Source organism: Onychomys torridus, chromosome X, assembly GCF_903995425.1.
Source record: "Onychomys torridus chromosome X, mOncTor1.1, whole genome shotgun sequence".
Classification (NCBI taxonomy): domain Eukaryota; kingdom Metazoa; phylum Chordata; class Mammalia; order Rodentia; family Cricetidae; genus Onychomys; species Onychomys torridus.
In genome coordinates, this window is record NC_050466.1 from 47696472 (window position 1) to 47721670 (window position 25199).

At 41.5% G+C, this 25199-nt stretch overlaps 1 protein-coding gene across 1 annotated transcript; it reads right to left on the reverse strand.

The window, feature by feature from the left end:
• Positions 1-205: 205 nt before the first annotated feature.
• Ids (iduronate 2-sulfatase) lies at positions 206-23204 on the reverse strand. Its single transcript, XM_036174425.1, has 9 exons — positions 22881-23204; positions 21675-21811; positions 20887-21064; positions 18757-18845; positions 17529-17729; positions 15867-16037; positions 10036-10162; positions 7354-7527; positions 206-3933 (listed from the first exon to the last, which is right to left on the reverse strand). The coding sequence occupies exons 1-9, from the start codon at positions 22984-22986 to the stop codon at positions 3461-3463; spliced, it is 1656 nt and encodes a 551-aa protein (XP_036030318.1). The 5' UTR covers positions 22987-23204; the 3' UTR covers positions 206-3460.
• Between the last annotated feature and the right edge of the window lie 1995 nt (positions 23205-25199).

Consider the following 25199-nt stretch of genomic DNA (forward strand, 5'->3'; position numbering starts at 1 on the left):
TCAGGCATGTACATGGTATACAGAGATACATGTAGGTAAAATACTCATATACATAAACAAAAATAATTTCAAAAAAGCAACTAAGAAAGTGGGTTTCTTTCTAGTGACAACATTTTTTTACTTTTTAACATTTCACACAATGAGCACACATTACTCTTATAATTAAATAAAAAAGATAATAACACCAAGATCTCCCCACAAAAAGGAAAAGGAAAACAAGTATTTATTCAGTTCCAAAAATGGAGTTGTTCTATGGTTAATACAAATATGCAGGAAAAACCATCACACCAGAAAAGAGCAATTTATTTTATTACATTAAAAGGTAAAACCCATAATATGACCACACAAAGTCAGACAACTAGAAATGCAAATACCCAACTATCACACAGAGAGAATAATGGCTTATGTCAATAATATGCAAAGAAGCAGACATCAAAGCAGGATACAACTTTTACCTATTATTGTAGGACTACAGGCTTTCTTTCTTGGTGTTATGTTTTTCATTTATAGGCTTGTTGACTTTGTTTTCTAACTTAATATGTTATAGTAGAGATAGAGTAAGGAGAAAATGGAGCTGTTTTGCATGACATGGCACTGAAAGACTATCCTATGGGAATACTTTGAAATACATAAAAACATTCTATTCACAAAGTTGGTCATAACATTATTTATAATACTGAAAGTTTGGAAATAACCTAAATTTCCAACAATTGAAAGAAGGTAAAGAAAATTACAACAAAACTATGCAATGAAATATATTACCAGCAATATAAAATATCTGCAAAAGTCACTAATAACCATGCATAATGTTTAGAGAGAAAGAACAGAAATTGTATTATAAAGAACATAGAGGATCAAGAAATATAAAACATTCATACCCCTAAAAGGACAAGATATTAAGTGGAAATCTCAGGATAAAGCACTCAGACATTTTCTCGCCTTTTCTTTTCTTTCTGATTTCCAATTTTTCTATAATTAACACATCAAATTCATAATAAGAAAAATGCCTTTTTAAAAGTTAAGTAAATAGCAGATTTTTTAGATATGTTCATTTTCCCCCACAATATAGTCTAGAGAGTCCCAAAAGCCTCAGCCTCTAAGCAGTGGGAGCAGGGGAGCCAGGCTATGAAGAATGGCCATGGAGATGTTGGAGCAAAAAAGAGAGGCACAAGCTAGAAGGGCCAGGGAGGCAGGGATTGGCAAGGGAAAGTCAGCCAAGGGAAGGGGCATTGTGGAGCCAGGGAAGACTCTGACTGCTCAGCGGAGGTCTTTCTAGACCCTTAGTAGGCACTGACGGTGTTCTCAAAGGGCAGGGTCAAGAGGGATTTTTAGGAAGACACATGGATTCCTTAAGGAACAGGGGTGGAAAAGTGGGGGGGAGGTAAACTATTTGGGAAGGAGAGAGAGAAGGACAGAGGCAATGGCAATGAGAATGAAAGGAAGAGGCTGATGGCCACAGCAAACTCCCCACTCTATGCCTAGACGAAACATAGTTTGCTCATTGTGGGCAAATGCAGGACAGTAGGAACCTGCCCATCAGGACCAACAAATCCAGCTCAAATCCAGGGTATCTCTGTCTAGTAGAACTGTCTGCTATGATGGATAGGTGCTAAGTCTAGCTACTGAGCACTTGAATTATGATGTACGAGAAATCATTTAAAATTTTATTTCATGTCAGTGAATTTAAATTTAAATAGTCACATATGTCTTTTGGCTATTAAGTGGATAGGACTTCATAGGAAGCTAAATTTGGAGGGGGTTGACACTAAAGCTATGCTTCAGGAAATAAAATAAGAAAAATGATATGTGTATACTATGGTCAAACAGGAACAATAAATGGACATAAAATAAAAATCTGTGTCAAAATCTATCCCCATAACTATGGAGTAGGAGACAAAGGTAAGTAAAATAAAAACAAGCTGTGAACAACTTCTAAACTAAATTGCAAAAATGGTACTGAGTGAATACAATGAAGGTAATAAAGATAAAGAACAAGAAAAGACTGAAACAAATCATCTACAAAAGCCAATTTCTAGACAAGGCAAATTTGGGGATCAGGAGAGATGAATGGGAAAATCAATCCCCAAATACAAATTACTATTGCCACAACAGTCATTTAATTGCTCAGCAAAATCACTGTACTGTCAGCTACCTCTCTACTGTAGGCCAATTAGTAAACACAATGTCTTTGAGATTTTACAGACTTAAAAATAACATCTTGGCCTTTGGGTTGCAATTTAATATATGACATTAATTTATTCTAATTAGCTATTTGCTATAGGTTGTTTTACAGACATTTACCTTGAAACACTGAGGCATTTTTAAGGAGAAAATTATTGAAATTACTCCTTTAAAACAAGACTAAATATACTGTATGTTGGAAAGCTGTTGACTACTGATAATGGAACAGCTTTTAGCATATTAAAGAACTAACTTTTCTTTAACAGTAATGAAATAACATTATCCCTACTACATACCTTTTCTGTCACTTTCATATTTAGGGAATGCAGAACTACATTCTGAAAATTACTTATACCCTATTAATGAAAAGTTTCCACAAGCCACAAGAAAATGTACATTTTATAAATTCATGCTTTCTTTACCAAAAGGTAGAAGTAGAATAGCTCCTGCCTCCAGGATAAATGGGTATCTGCAATTCTCTAAATAGGAATATGAATACAATTTTGAATGTATATTCAAATCATGGGTATAGTTACATTTTAAATGCTGTTCATTTTGAATAACAGACTTTTTAACAGATAGCCACTGAATTCAAGAGTTATGCTATCTAATAACAAATTATTATTTGGACCAGCAAGTATTGAAACAGTTAACTGAATTTCTTACCTTTATCTATACTTTACTCAGCATTATTATTTAATGAAGAAATGCTGCATTAATAATTCCATGGGTATTTTACCTTTGATTTTTAAATCTGTATTCTTAGACGCAAAAGTTGAATATAGACCATATAGTAGTTGCTTCTAGAATTACTACTTAATTTCACATTTGAGAATAAATGAGTTCCATGTTAACATGTTTTGACTACAATGGGCTACCTAAGATATATGGTTACTTTTTGAAATGCACTAAATTCAACAAGTAAATTATTTGAGTATAGTATTATTTTTGGCTAGCATGGATTGTATATACAAAGGTATGATTACATTTCAGTAAGTTCACTTTGTACTTATTTAATCTAAGCTATTGAGTGCTTTTAAAATGGAAGAGTTTCAGCCTAGCCCAAATCCAATGATTGATTATAACTTACGAAGAACGAAATGAAAAGACTCATCTGCCACATAGTCCTAGGCCAAATTGATGATGCATGTTTTGATTGCTTCGCACTCATGTTACATCTAATACAATGAGTAGTAAAAGATAACCATCTCTAATGCCACCTTTCACAAGCCAGAAGGGGGCAAAGGGACACATATGTGTCCTCTTTGACTGGCAGAATTCAAGGTTTCAATGAGTGAGGAAGACCTCCATGTTGGGAGTCATTATATACATTGTGATCCTGCAATGGGTCAGAATCCACAAAATAAAGTTCCCCTGCATGGATGTCAGAAAAATTAGCCAGAAATTCAGCAGGATTAAAGCCAACCCACACAGTATACCTATAGTCTATGGTGCGTATAGAATAGCCCATGATCTTTATATCTTTTAAGCTTGGCTTGTCAGAATTCCACTGAGGGGAATCTGCAGGCCTCGGGTACTGACTATACGCAATCGACTCCCGGGGATTACCAAAGAAGTGTGGATCCTCTTCCAAGTCATGGAGCTGCAAATGCTTCTGGAGATTCTGGCCTTCTCTGCACAGCTCAACATGAAATGAAGGGATGGGGCATCGAGGAGGAACTTGAAGTCCTGCAAGTCCAGCAAGTGTAGGGAAGAGAGATACAAGTTCCACAAGGTCCATGATGTGCCTACCTGAAACAGGAAGCAGCACAGCTGGATCTAATACACTGCAGACCCAGCTAAACCAGAAGCCTGTCTAAGCACCACCTGTTCCTCATTTCGTTTACATATATAACATCTAATTTTTAGCAAAAGAAATTTAGAGATGCTACCTCTCCAGGAATTCTCTCTTCACTAATGGTCCATTCAATGTAAATGAGATGTAAAATTAAAGTATTTCCAGCCTGTTGGAAGCATTTTTAAACTACTTAAATTTTGGAGCCAAATATTTGATCCAGACAGGTTTAACCAATTAAAGATCTACCCACTATGAATAAGTCTGCTGGAGATTACTCATTTCTCTTTTTGTTTTGTTTTGTTTTTTGTTTTGTTTTGTTTTTCGAGATAGGGTTTCTCTGTATAGCTTTGCGCCTTTCCTGGATCACGCTCTATAGACCAGGCTGGCCTCGAACTCACAAAGATCCACCTGCCTCTGCCTCCCGAGTGCTGGGATTAAAGGTGTGTGCCACCAACGCCCGGCAAGATTACTCATTTTTAAATATTTGCATTTCATCTATATTTTCTTTTTAATGCGGTATAATACACAAAACATGAACTTCACAATCTTAACCACTTTTTAGTGGCAATTCATGTATTCACATTGTGTCATCATCACCATCACTTCTACAATTCACTTTATGTCTCTGTCCCCACCACCTTAGCACTTAAACTTTCATTAAAACCAAACAATAGGTGTCCATTTTTCTACCACCATCAACTGATAATACTGATTCTGCTTTCTAGCCCTATGAATTTGACTACTTGATATCTCATGTGAATAGTCTCAGACCACATTTGATCCTTTGTGCCTGGCTTATTTCACTTAATATAATGAGTACTCAAGGCTCATCCATTCTATAGGATACACTGGCATTTCCTTTCTTTTAAAGGATGAATAATATTATACTGTATGTATATACCACATTGTGTATAACCATAGATCGGTAGCAGTAAACAGCTGCTGGAGGAGACTGCTCAGCCCAGCTGTTTACAGGCCATCTCTTAGAAATGTCAAGCTCTAAGCAACTTATGTCAATAACTCTAGGGACAAAGCTTTTATGGGTCATCAACTATGTTGATGTGGCCTTTTCAGCAAAGCAGCTACTTCTGAGTCATCAGTGCTCCTGTGAGTATTCCCTCACCCATATTCCTATTAGTGACCCCATAAAACTCACTGATTCGCCAAGTTGGGCTTTGGTATAATCGTTACTTTGGTCTGTCATGGATTACCTTTCTGGGGATGAGGAGATATATATGCATGTGTATGTTGCATCTCCCTAGATAAAGCCTCTCATACAAAAAGCACCACTATGAAAGTAGAAGACAATATGACCACATGTATACATCATTGAAAAACAGTTGTTTACCCTCAGTCCAGTCAAGAGGAATTAAGACTGTGGAACACTGCACAGAAAGAATGGTCTGGATACTTGCCAAGAGGAATTCTAAGATGAGGAGGCAATTGGGTCATGTAAGGCCTTGACAGCCATTGTACAGACATTTACTCCATGAGCTAGGAATATATGAGGCTCCTAATTAAGTCTGTATTTTGGAGAATCTGCTTTTGGTTTTAACTTTCATCTTTTGCAGTGCTAGGGATAGAAGACAGGGCTTCAGTCCATCCCAAACATGAACTCCACCATTGAGCTATATATTCCTACCTCTGCTTTGAGTTTGGAAATGGTTACTTGCAATACTATGAGAAAGAAACACTCTAGAGAACCAAGGACACAAGCAAGGTGACTTCAGAAAATTGCTACAGCAGAAGAATGATGGCAGTGGAATTGATGAGAACAGGCAGAGACAGATTCTGAATAGAAAGGAACATGCTTGTGGATGCAAAGCACATATGGGATAAAGAAAAAAGGATGGATTGAAAAGACTCACAACTTTCTTTTTTCATTATTGGGGATGAAAACCAGGGCCTTATGCATGCTAGGAAAACACTCTACCATTGAGCTAGGTCCTGAGCCTAAATTTTAATTTTTGAGATGAGTTCTCAATTAGTTATAGAGACTGTCCTTAAACTCACTCTGTATCTCAAATAGGTTTTGAGCATGTGACCTTCATGCCTTAGCCTCTGAGTAACCATGATTACAAGTCTCTGTCTACAGGATTTTTGGTTTGGTTGGTTTGTTGGTTGGTTGGCAGGCTGTTTTTTTGTTTTGTTTTGTTTTGTTCTGGGGAGGTGGTGGAAGTATTTTTGGTTTGGGACCTAAAGGACAACATCATTTCTAAGGATAAGAGTGTCAAAGGTAAGAATGAAGGTGAATCAGTGTTAAGTTCAGCTCCAGACATGTTAGATTGACCAGCCAAGTGGGACAAACTATTTGAAGTAAAAGTTGAAATTCAGAGAAAACATGAAGACTACAGATTACACTTGAAAAAAAAAAGGATGGCACTACAATACAGGGATTTCTAATTTGCTGAGTATCTTCCAACAAGTTTCAAAAAAGACTCACCAACCAGACTTGTCCCAGAATAAAAAATTAAACTCATGCCTTGAAACTCTTTAACCTTTCTTTTGGTGTTGGGAAAGACACATAGAGCATGAAACATACAAAATTAAATGTGCAAAAAGAAAAATGGATGATATAAGCAAACTAAAAATTCCAGAAAGGCCAGAAGGAATATCTAAAACTGAGATCAGTATACATAGCAATGAACATGAAATGCAAGACTTAGGTGTTAAAGATGGAGCCAGGGACCAGTTAGTCTAGAAAAAGGGCAATCTGATTTAGCATAGCTCACAAAAAAGCACTCTGAAAAGCCAAATATCATTGAAATATATAACTGGTGTCTGAAAGTACACTAGTCAGATAAAGTAAGGATACAACTCTCAAGAACCTATACCTGCCACTTTACATGGGCAGGAAGAGTACCTTTTTTCAAGGCTTTGAAGGAATAGCATGTAGAAATCGAAGTAAATGCCCTTTGCTGCTGGGGAGTACAGAGCAGATTAACCTGGTATGTTTCAATAGGTCAATGAGCTCCAAAATCAAAAATACCTCTCAGTAAGCACGAGGTAACCCCCAAAACATTCTACTCATATGCTGGGGAGACTTTGTCTCAGCAGCCACTTCCTCTAATGTATGACATGTTGTTGTCACCTCCAAACAGACCTTCCCACCTTGAGAATGTCACTTACTCATTTGGCCCTCTATACTTTCCAAGGGCCCCAATATATAGTAGCCATTTTTGTAAGCTCTGACTCTGCCATGCATTCCCAACCTAGTGCATGGGAGATGCTAAAAAATACATGAATACTAAACAATATTGAGAATGAACTCCAACATACCACAAAGAGGGACAGCTTGTTGTCTGATAAGGTAATTCACATATAAACCAAAGGTACTCTCACTGCTAGGCACTGTCACTTCTGTATGTTTATACCTGGATCCATCAGTTCTGAGGTAGGGTCAAAAGGGTCCTGGTAAGGGAAAAGCTTCTCGCCTACTCCAGGAAGTGGTGCTGTCTTTCCAGGAACATAGAACATCAGGGGCACATGGGTAGTGACATCAAAATTGCTGTATTTGGCCCATTCTCCATGTTCACCTAGGGCCCACCCTGGGCCATAAAAAGAACACAATGAAAGAAAATTAATAATATTACGGTTTGTTTACTTTAGATACCATTTCATTTCTCAATGTAAAGAGCAGAGGACACCAAACCTCATAACTTCAGGAAATTCCTCTAGAATAAAAGGTAATTTACAGCTGGGCAGCAGTGGCGCACACCTTTTAATCCCAGAACTCGGGAGGCAGAGCCAGGCGGATCTCTGTGAGTTCAAAGTCAGCCTGGTCTAAAGAGTGAGATCCAGGACAGGAACCAAAACTACATGGAGAAACCCTGTCTCAGGAAAAAAGAAAACTTAAATAAGTAAAGATAATAAAATAATTAGAGAGAGAGGGAGAGGGAGGAGAGGGAGGGAGAGGGAGAGAGTGAGAGAGAGATTGATTGATTGATTACAGATTTAGAATCCAGCCATAACCTCAGACTACTCTCCTTAGTAGACTCCTACTTAGAAGGACTGAATAACCAGTGGCTACGAATAGACATCATGTCACTGTGGATGTGCAAGGGCTCTGACAATCTGTCCATTGCTCTGTCTGTAATGCTGGAAACTTAAGAGGAGTGTTCAAAGAGTCTGCAGGAGCTCAGTAAGATGTCTCTCCAGACTATCATCTTTGTGGACTGGGTGAGGGGAAACCCTGAACCTCCACTCCTCTGCTCTCTCCAGGACAAAGCAGCCTTGACCCATTTGGGTAGGGCATTAGTACAGAGGTCATGTTGTTCCTGCGTAGCATGAAGCTAAAAGGTTAAGGGTTAAGAAACCTAGGGGACACAAAAATGAGGAACCCCAGCAGTGGGACCTCAGGAGTCAGTTCTGGGAAATTTGACTGATGTGCATGCACAGACCTGGAAGGGACAAAGTAAGCTCTCCTGTGGCATTTCCAAATATGGCCATTCTAAGTCCAACAGGCCTTCACCAGCTTTAGTGGGCTGCATCATCCAAGGCACAGCACTTAGCCTAACCCACAGCATTCAGGACAGAGCTGTTGTTTTTAGTTCATGGCTAAATAAATATATTCTTTCATTATTCTTCTGCTAAGCTCCAGTCTAGGCTGCTATAACCAGGAACAAATATGTGAATAAATACGGAGACCAACAGACATTATGCAGAGTGAGAGACCCTGAAACACTCAGCCCTAAATGGGATGTCTCCATCAAATCCTTCCCCTCAGGTTTCAGGAACACTTTGGAAGAGGAAGCAGAAAGAGTGTTAAGAGCAAGAGAGGATAGAGGACACCAAAAAAACAAGGCCCTCTAAATTAACATGATGAAAGCTCATATGAACTCAGAGACTTGAGGCAATATGCACAGGACTTAGGTCCACACCAGATCTTTGGTGTATATAGCTTCTAGTTTAGTGTTTCTATGGGGTTCCTGAGTGCGCAAACAAGTGGATCTCTGATTCTTGTGCCTTCTCTTAGGCTCTTTCCCCACAGTTTGTCTTGTCCAATTCCAATGTGTTAATTTTTATTTTATCTTATTATATTTTATTTGATTATTATTGTTTGTTTGTTTTCTAATGAGAGACAGAAAGGGAGTAGATTCAGATGAGAGGGGATGTGGCGGGTAATTGAGAAGAATAGAGGGAGGGGAAACCCTAATCAGGACAGATTGTATGAGAAAAAGAATCTATTTTCAATAAAGGGAAAAATAAAAGATAACAAATGTGAGAAAGAAAGCACATATCCCTGAGAGGCCCAAGGGTCTGTCTTTAGACAAGGAGGAAGTAGAGAACCACCAAATAAAAATCTTCCAGTTCTCTAGATTAGAAATGGGAGTTTCCTCCAAGAAAGCAATACTAAAGAAGGGGGGAAAAGGAAGGATAGTTGGATATATCAGTGGAATACATGTGACACAAAAGCAGAATGAACCACATTGGTGGATGGAGGCAATCAGATGCAGGAGGAGCAGAAGATACAGGAGAGGGCAGTAGAGGGAAGGATTAATTTTAATAGAGTATAATGACATATGTTTGATGATGCTGTAATGAAGCCTATAACTATGTATGCGAACTTTTTAAAAATGTTGAGGACTGGAGAGGTGGCTCAGCAGTTCACAGCACTTCCCGATCTTCCAGAAGACCCGTTTAATTCCTAGCACCCATATCAGGCAGTTCACAACTATGACTCCAACACCAGAGGATCTGAAGTCCTCTTCTACACACACACACACACACACACACACACACACACACACACACACACACATATACATAATTCAAAAGACATTAAGAGACACCAAAGCAAACCCTCTCTCACATAAATGCAAGGTCACTGATGAAATCACTAAGATAAAAGACATAGCACTTGCCTCCATTCTCACATATCCAATCCAAGAGGGAGGACCAAGAACTAAGTTGCTCTTAAAAGCTCCCCATGATCCTGGACTCAGAGAACTGCTGGGTTACATAAGAGTATACCCCTATGTATGTGGAAATTGTCTAAAGCATGCTTCAGAGGAAATTGAGATGCTCAATTCACCAATGCCCTGCAAAATGCTTACCATGATCAGATGTAAAAGCAATAATTGTGTTGTTGGCTAGATGAAGATCATCCAAAGCACTCAAAAGATGCCCAACCTGAGTATCCAAATAGGACACAGAAGCAAAGTAGCTCTGGCGGATTTTCCGCTGCAAATGAAAAGAGTAAGAGCAATTTTGATTGCCTTGGCATACAAAGGGAATAGCTACCTGAACATCTCTCCTAAACCCAACCTCTCCATTGATTGATGATGTTCTTATGCTAAACCTAACATTCCTTTTCCTACCTTCTGCAGTCCTATTCCTGGAGAGGTCAGACTAATAATCTGTAGGACCAAACTGACATGTTTGATAGCAAATCAGCTTTTATTTTAGGATACATGTCATGGCAAATGGATGTCATTAACTATTCCTCTCTGTCTGTTCTGCATTATTCTGGACAGTCTCTAGAAATGACAATCTAAACAGAAAATGATCCCTTCATCCTGGCATTCCCAGAGCCACATGTACTCTGATGAGGAGTATGCCAAAGAGACCACTCAGCTCCATTCAAGCCACCAGGTGACTTGAAACACTAGAAATGGATTGTCTCCCAGCCACTGACACCAGAAGTCCAAGATCAATGTTTGGAGAGGGCCATTTCTGAAAGTTCTAGAGCAGTTCTCAACCTCCCTAATGTTGCAACCCTTTAATACATACATTTCCTTGTGTTGTGGTGATTACCCAACCATAAAATTATTTTGTTGCTACTTCACAACTATAATTTTGCTATTATAAATTGTAACATAAATATTTGTTTTCCAATGGTTTTAGGTGATCCCTGTGAAAGTCATTCAACCCCCAAAGGGGTCGAGACTCACAGGTTGAGAACTACTGTTCTAAATGTACCTGCGTTTCTTGACTCATTGCAATCTGTCTCTGTCTTTACATGCAGCTCTTCCTGCATCTGTTTCTATCACTGTCCTCCCTACCTGACCTCCTTATCATGACAACAGTCATATTGGGTTAGGGACTTACATGATCAGTATGAGTGCATCTTAACTTACAGCAGGCTACATTCTGAGGTAGGAGAAGTTAAATAGTTCAATATATCTTTGGGGGAAGGGCACAAATTAACCCTTAATAACGACACTGAGTAGGCTTGTCCTCTGACCACTTTCTTACCCAGCAAGAAATGGCAACTGATTAACTTTATGGATCAAGGTGTCAAGTGTAGCTCATTTCTAACAAACTCTCAATGGGCAGAAGAATAATGAAGGGTAACCCAAGAGGAAATGCTGGGACTGCTAGTCTATACCCAGAAGTAAAGAAGGAATAAGCCTTTCCTGGACTGACTCCTCAATTAAGGAAAATATTATTCTCCCTCCCCACTATCCCCCAAGTGGTAAGAAACAAGAGAACCACTTACCAGATCAGCCCCATCTTCTACCATCCTCAGGGTCCCTGTCTCATGAGATGGACCTGTGAGATGCTACTTCTCATTGCTAGGATAAGGGCAGTCATGAGACTTATCCCTTAATCTACTTGCAGTGACAAACATCTATGCTTTTAGAAGGATTATGCTAAACCTCTGCTTACATACACTTTTTAGTAAATAAACTTTTCAGTCTGGAGCCCAGAGAACTTCAGTTCTCCTAAGGATCAAAACACCTCTTGCCTATGCTGGTCATTGAAAGAAAGCAATAAAAAAGCAGGTATGATGTTCAGACCTATTAAGCCACCTAGCCAGTAAGGGTACAACTACAGAGAAATAGACATACTCATTATCAGAAGGGCCAGAGTTAAGACAGGCAAATGAGCCTTCAAGTTAGTTTGTCTGGATAAATCAGGGGAAACTTCACAGAGGAGTTTCCATTGCTATCAACCAAATATGAGCAAGATGCTCTACAGCAACAGCTGTTATGCATAAAACAGTTATGCATATAACAGAGTGGAGTTATGGAAGAGCAAGGCACATCCAGAGCTATGTAATAACACAGGAAGGCAGACAAAAACAGTAGGTTACGGCCAGATGACATACACTTAGAAGTTCTTCAAGGGAGTAAAAGTCTCAGGATGTAGGCCAAAAAAGTCTTTCAAGACAGAGGTAAAGCAATATAGGCGGCAGATTAACAAAAGTCCTGTGGCAACAGCAGCGCAGATTTTGTAGACAAAATAGTACCGAGCTACTGCTGGCACCTAAGAAGAATTCAGAATACTTGTTAAAAGAAAATCAGAGCCGGGTGGTGGTGGTGGTGGTGATGGCACACGCCTGTAATCCCAGCACTCAGGAGGCAGAGCCAGGCAGATCTCTGTTAGTTCGAGGCCAGCCTGGACTACCAAGTGAGTTCCAGGAAAGGTGCAAAGCTACACAGAGAAACCCTGTCTTGAAAAACCAAAAAAAAAAGAAAAAGAAAAGAAAAGAAAAAAGAAAGAAAATCAGAAAGGTGTGATGTATTTACCTGTGATTCTGGCACTTGGAAAGCTGAGACAGAAAGATCACCATGCATTTTTCTTCAGCTGGGACTACAGCGTGAGACCCTATCTCTAAAAAATGGAATTATTTTTTTAAAGTTGTGTTCAGAGAACAAGGCAGAACTACGAAGAATTTGGGGAGATCAAGCAGGTGTGGAGACAGGTAAGAAACATGGTATCAGAGGAGGATGAGAAAGCCAAGGATGACAAAATTTCACATTCACCAACAGCATGATTTGCTATCATTTGATAGGAAGAGACACAGTGGAAGAGGAAGGAGAAAAGGCAGAGTAGGGGTGGTGGCCTACCACGTGGAAAACAACAAAATCAGGGTCTCCACAATCATCTGCCTGGGAGTCAGTAACAGGAAGGTAGACATGTGTGTCTGAAAGTTAGGAGACACACCTAGGCTGGAGTAGTTCTTGGATTAATCTAACAACAGGGTTCAGATGAGGCTAATTAGGGAGAATGGTAAGAAAGGCCAAGGTAGGAGGCTGAAATTGACCAAGGAGCAGTACCTAACTGGGAGACACAGGAGGATCCTGTCATGCATACTAAAATAAAGAGAGACCCAGAAAGGTTAGCAAGAAAGTATCAGAGTCAGATAGCTCCAGATTAGATTGGTAAACAATGAGAAAGTAGCACCAAGCTCAGGGAAGTTGAAGACATAGAAGACAGATTTTTGCCAACAAGGTCAGTGTCTGCCACAGTGAGAACTCTTAGTGAACCAGGAAGGCAGAAACTCATGCAGAGAAAGATGTAGAACAAATAGACCAGAAAGATCATGGATGCAGCCAGAATAGGCTACTCTTCACTGCCCTCAAACTATAGCATGAATCTTAAATGGTCTTATTAATAAAAACCTGCAGCCCGATATTGGGATGAACACTGGAAGATCAGAGAAACAGAACAAGCCACAGCCACTTTACCTTGTCAATTCCTCAACTGATCCTGTTTCTTCAGACTGGAAGCTTCTGGTCCTCATCCAAATGGATCTCAACTGAACTGCTGCTAGAAGCCTAAAAGCTTAACCAGCTAAAAGCTTCTAGTTTCTGGTCTTCACGTCTTATATATCTTTCTGCTTTCTGCCATCACTCCCTGGGATTAAAGGCTCACTTCTTGGGATTAAAGGTGTGTGTCATCATGCCTGGCTGTTTCCAGTGTGGCCTTGAACTCAGAGATCCAGAGAGATTTCTACCTCTGGAATGCTAGGATTAAAGGTGTGAGTGCCACCATTTTCTAGCCTCTGTATCTAGTGACTTCTGTTCTTTGATCCCAGATAAGTTTATTAGGGTGCATAATATTTTGGGGAACACAATACCACCACATCAAACAGTTGAGGCAGCAGAGCAGCAAACAGAAAGAGAACAAGGCAGAGGTGATAGAAATGGTACTTCTGAAGATAGCAAGATGTGAGCAAAGAGGCTGCAGAGAATATCAGTAGGAATAGACATCACCAAACAAGCAAAGAGCTCACCTGGACAGCTGAGAACCTCTGCTTAGTAGTAACAGAGGTTCTCTCCAGCAACTCTCACAGCTGAACTGTTTCATTATAAGGGTACTGTAAATGGGCCAAGTGTGCTGATGAGAGTGCAAGAACAGGGAGGGTCATGCCATGGGACTCCCTCCCCAAGACAGAATGGGAAGAGCGGCAATAAGAATGTCAGGCAAGGGAGCTGCAAGGGGAAGGGGCCATAACCAGACTTGTGTAACCAAGCAGGTGCAGGCCTAAGCATAAAACTGGGAGGCTGAAGGAGGGAGATAGGTGAATTAAGAAAAGACATTCAGGGAGCATAGCTCAGGTCCATAGAGCATAAGAGGTTTGCCCCTCCCCCATACAAGGTCACCCAAGTAACTATATGAGCCATGCTGCCTGCTGTGTCACATGACTAGGGGTGTAAGGAAAGGGCACAAAACTTCAAGGGGGTTCTCCCCATGCAGGTAGCATTGACCCTCTCAGTATACTTCCACATATTCTCTACACTCTTCACTAAGAATCTCAAGTTGGTATCCTCACAGAAAACTTGTACCCCTCCTGCTTCTGCTTGATCAAGAACATAAGGCACAGTGACTTGACAGGCGTCATGCTGCTTGCATGGAGTAGAAAGCAACTTCAAAACAAAACTTTTCTGAACTGAAAAAAGCAACCATGGGGGTTTGAAGTTACATGTCCATGGAGCTAAAGCAGCTCCACCTGGCACCAGCTCCATGCCCCCCCATGTCACACAGTAGTTTCCTGTCTGGCAACAGTGAGGTTCTCATCCAGCCCAGACACTCAAATACTTAGAACCCTTCCTGGTACCCAGTCCATTGTAGAGGGACATTTCAAGTCACTGTCACTAATAAAATAAAATTTGAATTGACCTAAGGCTGCAGTTCAAACCATCTTGTTATCAGACTTGACAACGTAGAACTAAGAAGCTAGTAGTTGGCAAACTGGCATATATGTTGCTTTCTGAATTCTCTCTACTTGCCATTTGAAACTCAGGAATCACACAGTTTTGAGAAATGCATATACCTCACCTCTGAACTCTGGCTGTGTAAACTCAGGGGCCAAATGGCTTTAGACAGCAAAAGGTATCTTTTGTGTGTTGGACTTGTTTCATTTAAAAAAAAATCTATTCTCCTCTTTCTCAAATCACTGAGTACATCACAATCACCTGATATGCTTTCTGAGGAAATGTGGTTTCTTGCGCCCAATCTTCAGCTCTAGGGCTGCAAATTTAGTTCAGTAGTAGGGTGCTTGCCTGGTGCATGTGAGGCCCTAGGTTTAATCACTAGTACTGCAAAAAATAAAAAAGAAGAAAATGGGTGGGGAGGGGGAGAATATCCATATCCTTTGAAAGGTAAGCCAGAACTATGTACTTTCAACAAGTCTGCCCAGCGAATCTGACACAGACAGTCAATCCAAGGAGCAGATTTTGAAAATTCTGCCCTCTTCTATCCACTACCACCTGCTTTAGTCATGTCACAAGACTTCAAAAGTACCAGAAAACCAAGGATTTTAGGCTTCTACACAGCTGCCGACATCCTATAATTAATAAATCGTGGCCCATATTAATCCCCCATGAGCTAGCAAGGTTCACCCAAGCTATATCCTGAACCTATGTCTGCTTATAGCAAGTCGGATGCGACATTCTTTAGAAGCTAAGGTACTAGTAAGGAGACTTGCTCTACATATAACACTGCCCATGTCAATAACAACAGAAATTCACTGTCCCCCAAAAATCACAAAGAAGACTTTTGTTTGTTTTGGCTTTTTGAAACAGGAGCTTAGTATTTAGCCTAGGTGAGCCTTTAACTCATTATGTAAACCAGTTGGCCTTGGCTTCAAATGTGGCTTCACCAATGGTATCACATTATCAGTGCCTGATATATCACCCAGGTATACCACTGGTACCTGAAAATCCATAGGAATTGGGCCATAGGGAACACTGATGTTTAATGCTTGAACATCTTCTCTCTCCCTGATGTCCATCCAGGGGTTGTAGGCAACAGGTGGTAAGCCATCAGGGACCCAGGGATCAGGAGCCAGGGTGATATTTTCCAAGGGATACAACTTCTGAAATTCCTAGGGAAAAAATAAAACACACACACACACACACACACAGAGCCACAAGGTTGCTGCTCATTTGGCTGTGTTTTCTGAAAGCCTATGATACATTGCTTGGTACTAATGCTCCCCATGTACTCACCCACCATCACCTGCTCTCTACCTAAAGCCTCTCAGAAGACTCAAACAGCAACAAAATCCTCAAATGGTTCCCACAATGACAGCAGCAACTGTTCTCTCCTCTCATATACAGGTGCCCTCCTGCTCCTGTCCCAACATATAAAGGCATAGCAAAGCACAGTGGGCTCCCACAACCTCCCTCAGCTTCTGTGAGTCCATGAGGAGAATGCACAGGACTTAGCAGAAGGCCCCATTTACTGTTATCTTTTATTAGAGTGAAAGGATTTCACATCTAATCAGCAAAGAAAAAACAAACATGAGGCCAAAAATCTGGAGGAAACCAATGACAAGCTTCGGAGTCCTTCCCAGGGATTTTACATAAGAGGCACTTATTGCCCCAGCTAGTTTAAAGAGGGTGCATGTAAAATACTACCAATCAGTGAAGCTCATTAAAACCACAGCACCTAGTTTTGACATGGGGTTCATCACGTAGGCACTCTGCCTGAACCAGAACAAAATTTCAGGCTTCCATAAGGAAAGCACTGACTCAGCATGTACCATGTCTGCCAAAACCACTTAGGCACTCCCAAATCAAAGTTCCCAGTTGCCAAAGGCCAGCCTTATAAGCAGACTTCTGAAAGGCTTGCAGCTAGGCAGCTTTGTGAACTCTTTTCTGCAAGGGAGCTGAAGAGACTGTGTCACAAGCTTCTTCTAAGGGGGCTGAGAGCTCCTACTGTGAGGGCAAGAGCCTCAAGGCTCATCAAACAAGATGCCTAGGGCATCAAAGGGCATACTTCCAGGTCTGAACTCGAATTTATAACCAAGGGATATTCTTTGTAAAGTGAAAAGGCTAGACTGTTCAGGCCCAGGAAAAATAAAAAAGAGAAAACCTGGAAAAGATTACTTAAAAGGACTATACATTTCTAAATGATATAGAGAAGCATAGGATTTGAAGTACAAACAAGCAATTCTGTCTCCTGTGCTTACAGGGTCTGATATGGCAACCTTAGGGAGGAATAGCAATTAGGAAAGAGGGCTTCATGTTTCCCGAGATTTTCTCCCACAAACAATCCCTTTCAGCTTCTGGTGGCTTTGCCTCACCTCTGTATGACATCGTTGTATGAGCCCATCTGCATGATGAGTCAAACAAAAGAAATCAAATCTCCAGTGGAAGAAAGTGGAAAGCTAAGTATTTATTACAAGATTCTTACATGTTCTAAGATTACTTTTTGCTCTTAAACTTTGACTACCACTATCCCAAGTACACTAGTATCCATTAGGCATCCCAATGGGTTATGACCACCTTCAATACACAAATGCCTCTCTGGTGAATAAGTGAATAACAGATAATAGTGGCTGTGCTGGATCAGCCCTCAGACAGATCTTCACCTTGGGGTATCTGAAGGGGATGTGTGGCTTGTGATACCCAACCGCCAGGAAGAAAGGACTGGCTGATGTTTTCATCTTTTCCAACAACTGAATAGCTTCCTCAGTGCTCTGTTTGTCAGGCAAGGTGCCCTCGGGCACATCTGCCACATCCACAGGACAAAGCAGGTTGGCATGGAGTTTTCCATCTCGTCCCCTACATGTCTTTAAAAACAAATGCATAACATCAGTCTATTAAATTCAATAACTAGAAATCCTGACAATCATATACTGAATAAATAGCACCATCACCAGGCCTCAAGTTCTTAAGTCACTCAGAATGAACATGCACATTGGAAGCAGAACTGAACCAGAAAAGTGTTTGTCCTTTCTCCAGACAAGGACAAAAAAAAAAAAAAAAAAAAAAAAAAAACACATAACATTCAGTTTATTCCTGTGAATTCTATCTCCAGGCCAGAAATAATTAAAGGATACCCAAACAAACTATCATAAATTATATCTCAACATTTACAATCCTTAGCTTAATACTTCATCCAGAGTGAGCAACAAAAATCCATTAAGTGAACTAATCAGACTAATACTTAAGGTTAAGGCTTTAATTTATTATTTGTGTATGTGTACATATGTGTGTTTGTATATGTGCCAGTACACATTTGTGGTGGGGGGGTTAGTACACATGAAAAGTAGAAGTCAACCTCAGTTGTTCCTCAAAAGCTATCCACCTTGGTTTTTGAGACCCAGTCTCGAACTGAGACATTAGGCTAGGCTAGCTGGGCAGTAAGCTCCAGGGACCTGCTTGTAAACCCAGTACTGGCTTCTTGATGGATGCTAGGAATTGAGTTCAGGTCCTCATGCTTCTAGAGCAAGCACTTTACTGACTGAGCTACGTCCTTGCCCCAACTTAAGGTTTAAGAATGAAAAACACCCCATCAGGCAGTTGTGGTGGTCCATGCCTCTTATTCTAGCCTCAGAGATGCTAAGGCAGGAAGATTCTGAGTCTGAAACCAGCCTGGGTTTCAGAGCAAGTTCCAAACCAGCCTGCACAAAAAAGTAATCATTATGCTCAACAAACCAATTGCTAAATATCCTAATGCTTGTTTCTGAAAGACATTACAACAAGCAAAAGCTACAACTATCATAGTATAACCAGCTTAAATGAAAATACCATATATTTAATAGTCCATTTGCTAGGCAAGAAGACAGTGCTTCCTCAGCTCTTGTACAGACTTACCTTAGTGTTTTCATATTTCTCTGTTGATGGATGATAAGGTGGAAAAGACCAACTGTATGGAGAATCATCACTGTGATTGGAAGATATACCTTGAATTGGGGAAAAGAAAGTTGCTGAATAAAATGTGAAATGTCTTTCAATACCCCATTACCAAATTAAAATTGAACAACTACACAAGTAGCTCCTCCCCTCTTTGGGCCTTAGTCTCTTCACCTATAAAATCAAGAGCTCAAGATAGATGATACATTTCCATAAGACCAACTGTTCAGGTCATCAATTTAGTACTGAGCAACTGTTCAGGTCATCAATTTAGTACTGAGCATCTAACTTCCCAAATCCTAAGCCTCAAAATGACAAGATCAGCCAACCTGACATATCAATACAGTTCCTTGAGGCCCAAGCTAAAGACTCTTGCCCAATGTAAGGAAGCAACAACCACCTAAGGAGAAAGCAAAAGCACTGTCACCACCATGAGACAGATGAGCACAGAGAGGTTGAGACAGGGCTCGTGGCCTGCACAGTGCCAATCCAATAGATGAATGAGCCAAGACTCAAACCCATGCCTTCAGGACCAAGATCAAGTATGCAATTGTGAAGCATAACTCCAGCCCAAAGCTTAGTAGTTTACTGTGTACCAAGCAAAACAAATAGCATATGAAACCAAGAAAGAACTGCCAGAAGTACCTTGGAAGTAAGGGTCTGTAAGACAAAGAACCTCATCCCTAAATCTAGACATCAGGAAGGAGATCAATGAACATATAGGCCTTGCTTGGTTTCCCTTCCCAAAATATTATCTGCTCTTCTAGAAAATACTCACTTCCTTCCTTCCCTTAGGCAAGTGCTATAAGTACCAAATTAGGAAGTTCAACTGATATTCAGCTTTAGGCCACACAAAATGATTTCTGATACATTTATTTTCAAAAATGAGCAGGGCATAGTCTACCTGACTGGTATTCTCAACCTGGACTGCCAGCTAGGTTTCAGAAGAAAGGTCCTGAGCCTGTTGGTTATAATCAGTGTGCAAAAGGCTCTTAGAGACACTCAAGCTGTCTCCTTTGGTGATGAACATCATCATCTGAATGGATCTAGCACTTTGAAAACACTTTACACTCACAGATGCCTACACTGACATGCTCCCCTGGTAGGGCATCAAAACAACTACAGCCCCAGCTTCCCAGAAAAGGAATGTGAAACTCAAAATCAGCTGCATGGCTAAGTAGTGACAGCACTGAGACCATAGTCAGGTGCGCACATCCCTGATGCTATTGCCCAGTGTAGTCTATTCTGCTTCCAGAGAGTTTCATGGCGGTGAAATGCCAAAATGACCTGAATGGTATGCCAGACTACCATGCTGTCATTAAAAAGGGATTTTTGTGGAGTGTAATAAAATGGGAAAATATTTACTCTTGGGGTATAAAATTATAAACAACGTAACTACAAATCAGAAAAATACTATGTCCAGAAAACAGGCAGGAATACATCAAGCGCAGCTTTCCTCAGGGTGGTGCAATTACACATTTATATTCTTTGATTTCTTTCCATTCTTGAAATCAAGTGATCCTTCTATCATTGTTTTAAAGTGGTGTCTATCCTTCATTTAGGAAGTAAACAACCAGTTTATCAGGCAGTATTCAAAGTCAGAACTTGACACCCAACTTACTTCCTCTTTCTAACATTACTCACAGAGAAAGCATTAGCTTCCACCAAGCTGTAGCTCTTACCTGGATATCAAGTCCACACAGTACCTCTGGACATTCAAGATCCTCAGATATGGTTATCTCACACCCAACTTTACAGACAGGCAGCCTGCAAGGCACAGGGTCAGATCCAGAGCTGGACTGACAACAGAACTATCTCTGCAACAGCCAGCACTTCTACAAGCCAAGCAGCTGAATAAGTCCCAAAGTATCACCTCCAACTTCTAAAGGAAACCAGTTTCTTTCTATTCTTTTTCATTTAGACTGTGAACATGAAACTAAGTTAAAAAGTGTTTTGTTTTGTTCTTATTGTTTCATAAAAATTTACCCAACCTATCCGAAAGATCACTTCAAAGATAGCCCCAAACCAGCAAGGGATTCCAGTGTTCAGGTACAGAAACAGAGGGCCCAGGCTTTAATAATTTAACAGTACCAGGGTGAAAGACTTTTCCAACTGACATGGTCATGTAGCCATTCTCCTTGAAGTACTGGGGGATGGTGGAAAAATTCCCCGAGTGTACCCTCCAGTAGGAGTTGAAGTCATACAGGCGGGTGGTGTCAGGCCTCCTCCCAGTGAGGAAAGACACTCGACTTGGTGCGCACACTGCTTGCTGTTAGGGAGCAGAAGCAAATGTCAGCATCATCCCAGCCAAGTATGTCTGCAGTCTTCAAGGTAACTAAGCAACCTCTCTAGATCCTCAGCAACCACCTGGCAACTGAGTCATGCAGATCTCAAAGCTAACCATTGGGATTTGAGCTTTGCCCAGGTACTGGAGATTGTTGTCTTCTGAACAAAGGAAGGTCGTAATCATGCTCTCAAACAGCAGATGTATGTGTGTGTGTGTGGGGGGGGGGGGGGGGTGGTTCCTATGCAATGGCATCCCTAGGTACCCAGAAAGGGTGATGCTCTTGGAGAGCAGCCCTGAAAGGTGGCTCAGGGAGGACAACTGCCCCAGATAGATGACTGATTCTTAGTCACCCTCAACTCAGTTGGATTTTTCAGCTCCAGGCAGTTCCTGATTCTGAGCCTGTCTTAAGCATGTCAAGGCCAGGTCATAGTCTCCACCCAATGAGGAGGGGGGCCTTGCAGGTACAAGCTCCTTGTGAGCAGAGAACAGGCTTGCCGAGTCCTCCATTTTCCAAGCTCTGCATCCCTCTTTCATACTCCCTACTGCATATAATACAGATGCACATACCCACACCTAAGGTCCCCAGACATACCTGTGCAAAGGCATTCTGGAAGAGAATGCTGTGGGATGCCAGCTGGTCAATGTTTGGGGACCTCACTAGCTTATCTCCATAACAGCCCAGGGAGGGGCGAAGATCATCCACAATGATCAGAAGGATATTCAGAGCATCTGCATAGGAGGGAGGGGCTTTGGTTACATCACATGCACTGACACTGAAACACCACCACCACCACCAAGGCAATGAGAAGATCTAGGCTGGTCCTGGCTCCTTAACTGTCCACCTAGAAAAGGGGTAACCAGGGCTCTGCTTCAGCAAGGGTGAGATTAGAGTGCAGAGAAGCCCTAATCTAGGGTGAGAGTGCTATGTATCAGCCATGTCTTCACACCTAGGTGAAGAAGAGAGACAGAGACTTGAGGGCGGGGAGGTTGAGAGGGAATGAAAGAACGAAGAGAAGAATAGAAAAGATAGATGAAAAGATGGAAAGACAATTAAATGAAAGAAGGATGGATAAAAGGAGAGGAGGAGCTGGGCGGTGGCGGCGCACACCTTTAATCCCAGCACTCGGGAGGCAAAGCCAGGCGGATCTCTGTGAGTTGGAGGCCACCCTGGTCTACAGAGTGAGATCCAGGAAAGGCGCAAAGCTACACAGAGAAACCCTGTCTCGAAAAACCAAAAAAAAAAAAAAGGAGCAGGGAGAAAGGGAGGGAAGGATGGTGGGAGGGGGAATGGAAGGAAAATGGAGAGATGGAAGGAAAAGGATGGACTGTTAGAGAGATGTAATGTGTGCCAGTGGATGGCCCCACACCATGTGTATATGGCAGGCACAAATTGGACTCAGTGGGTTATAAAAACAGAAAGAGGGCATGAAGTTGAGGGTGGGTGGATCTGGGTGGAGTTAGGGGGAGGAATGGGTGGTGAGTGTTATAAAAATACGTTGCATGCCCTTATGAAATTCTCAAAAAAATTAATGAAAAAAAAAAGAAAGAAGAGATGATGGAGGTAAAACATGAAGGGGTGAAAAAGAGAGAAAGACCTAGGAAGGAAGAATGGATGAAAGATTAATGTGGGCTTAACAGATGGAAGGAGGGGGAGATGGATAGAGGGTAAGTGGGAATGAAATTGTGGGGGGAAAGGAATGAAGGAGGAGAGAAAAAAAGAAGATAGGATGGATGAAAGAAGAAACGTTAGCAGGTACGGAGACAAGGTTGGGCAGGGCAAAGAACGAGGAATTGGCACCTGTAGCGTTGTTGCCTAACTCAGCAGACTCCAGAGCAAAGCAGAAGGAGCCTAGAAACAAGCTGAAGCCAAGCATGCGCCAACCACACGGCGGCGGCGGCGACATTCCTGCTTCGGAGCAGCCTTCGGAGAAGGTGGCGTCAGGCTAGAGCAGGAGAACTGGGTAGTCGTCGTCGTTGCGGCCCTTGTCGTCGCCGCCACCGCCGCCGCCACCGCCGCCACCGCCGCCACCGCCGCCACCACAATCTGAATCAGAGAACACTGCGCGACAGGGTAACCTAAGGCCCAAAGGCCCGGGCCCTGGCCCGAGCGCGAATGCGCTTGCGCAACTCCCCTTCCCCGCCCCCCCACCTCTGGCCTGGCCTGTGGTGCCGGATGTCGAAAGCTTGATCAGCCACAGTGGGCGGGACCTTAGCCGGAAGCAAAGGGTGGTGGCTTTTCCAGGGCACCTTTTACAATAGACATGGTGACAGGATCCTTGCTGTTCCGCAGGTTTTGGTTTTAAACTAGTTTCTTGCCTCTTTGCCTCTGCTAGTTCTGTGCCTTTTACCTAGAAGTCCCGTCCTACCCTTATCTCTCTATAAATGTTAATTTTCCTTGCAGCCCATTCTCCAAAGAAGTCCCTTGAAAACTTCCACTCTATACCTATTGGTTCAAATCCTTATTAAACACTAAACACACACACACACACACACACACACACACACACACACACACACACACACACACACACACATCAAGCACTGTTGGCAGTGCTAGAGTTCTCAGTTCCTGCTCTGATTGAGCTTAAAATTTGTAGAATGTATCTGGGAGCTCCTGATCTGGACAAAATAAACCTGAGTGGGAAGATCTTATTATTTTCTATGAGGTTGTCTAGTCAAAACTTCACTGATAAAGTGATCGTTAAACAAAACTGAGAAAGAAAGAAGCAAGCCGCTTGATGTCTGTATAAAGAGGGAACAGCAATTATGGAGCAAAGTTAAGAGAGATGTGGCTGGAGCCATTGAAGTAGAGAGCTCCAGAGAGAAGAGATGGGCACAGTGAGTGGGAATTGGACTCTCGTGGCAACAATTATTCCCTGCTCATTTTGGACTGAAGATCAAGAAGGACTCCACGTCCTACCTCTACCAAACGGAGCTTCTGACAAACTAGACCCTTTATCTATGAGTAATCCCTAACCCCCTTACTGCTGAGCACTGTTTCTGGGCCCTTCTCTGCCTTATTCCCTCCCAGAGCAATATATGGGTTTTATCACTTTCCATAATCAAGGGTTTAAAATATGCACATAGAAAGAGAAAGAGATAGATGAACTGTAATCTCATCTATCACAACAGGAAATCAGCAGACAGTGTGTAAAGTTGAAAAGGCACAAGATAACAGTATAGATATAGACACAGGATTTAGGTAGAAATAACATCTCAAAACTGACTTGAGAAACATTTAAAATGAAAACTATGGTTTAAATAAGTAGAAAGGATGACCTTCATTTTGTACTATAAGCCAAATGTTATCTTATCATGTGTTGAATTATTGACCCCAAAAAGATGCATTGAAGTTCTAACACTCAACACCTCAAAATATATCATTTTGGGGGGGGGGGGACAGGGTCTTTACAGAGGTAACCAAGTTAAAGGTGCAGTGACTCCAGATCAAGTATGATTAGTGTCCTTATAAAATAGGGAGGATTAGGAAGTTAAAGAGATGGCTTTGTCAGTAAAGTGCTTGCTGAATAAGTGGACATAAATTCAGCCCCCAGCACCCATGTAAAAAGGCCAGGCACAGCAGAGGACACCTGTAGTCCCAGTGCTGGGGAGGTAGATACAGGAAGATTCCTAAGATTCACTGCCAGTTGCTCTTGACCAGTTGGTGAGCTTAGGTTCATGGAGACCCTGTCTCAAAAATAAGGTGGGGAACATTCACATAATATACAACATGTCAATATCTGGTTTCCGCATGCATACATGCAGGCACAGCCACACAGAAAACATACAATACACACATAAACATATATACATACACACAGAAATATGGGATGGAGATTGAACACAAATACACATAGAGATGTACATGTGCTGGGCGATGGGCACCTGAGGAATGTCAGAGACACTGGAGAACACAAGGTAAGCTAGGAGCATGCAAGGAATGGACCTTCCCCCATAGGCTTCAGAGAGTGCATAGTCAGCTGACATTTTGATTTCAGAGTTCTCCCATCCAGAACTGTGAGGCACAATTTTCTAAGCCACACAATATGTGGTACAAGTCATTAACAAAAAAAAAAAAAAAAAAAAAAAAAAACCTAGAAAAAAATACAACTTTTAA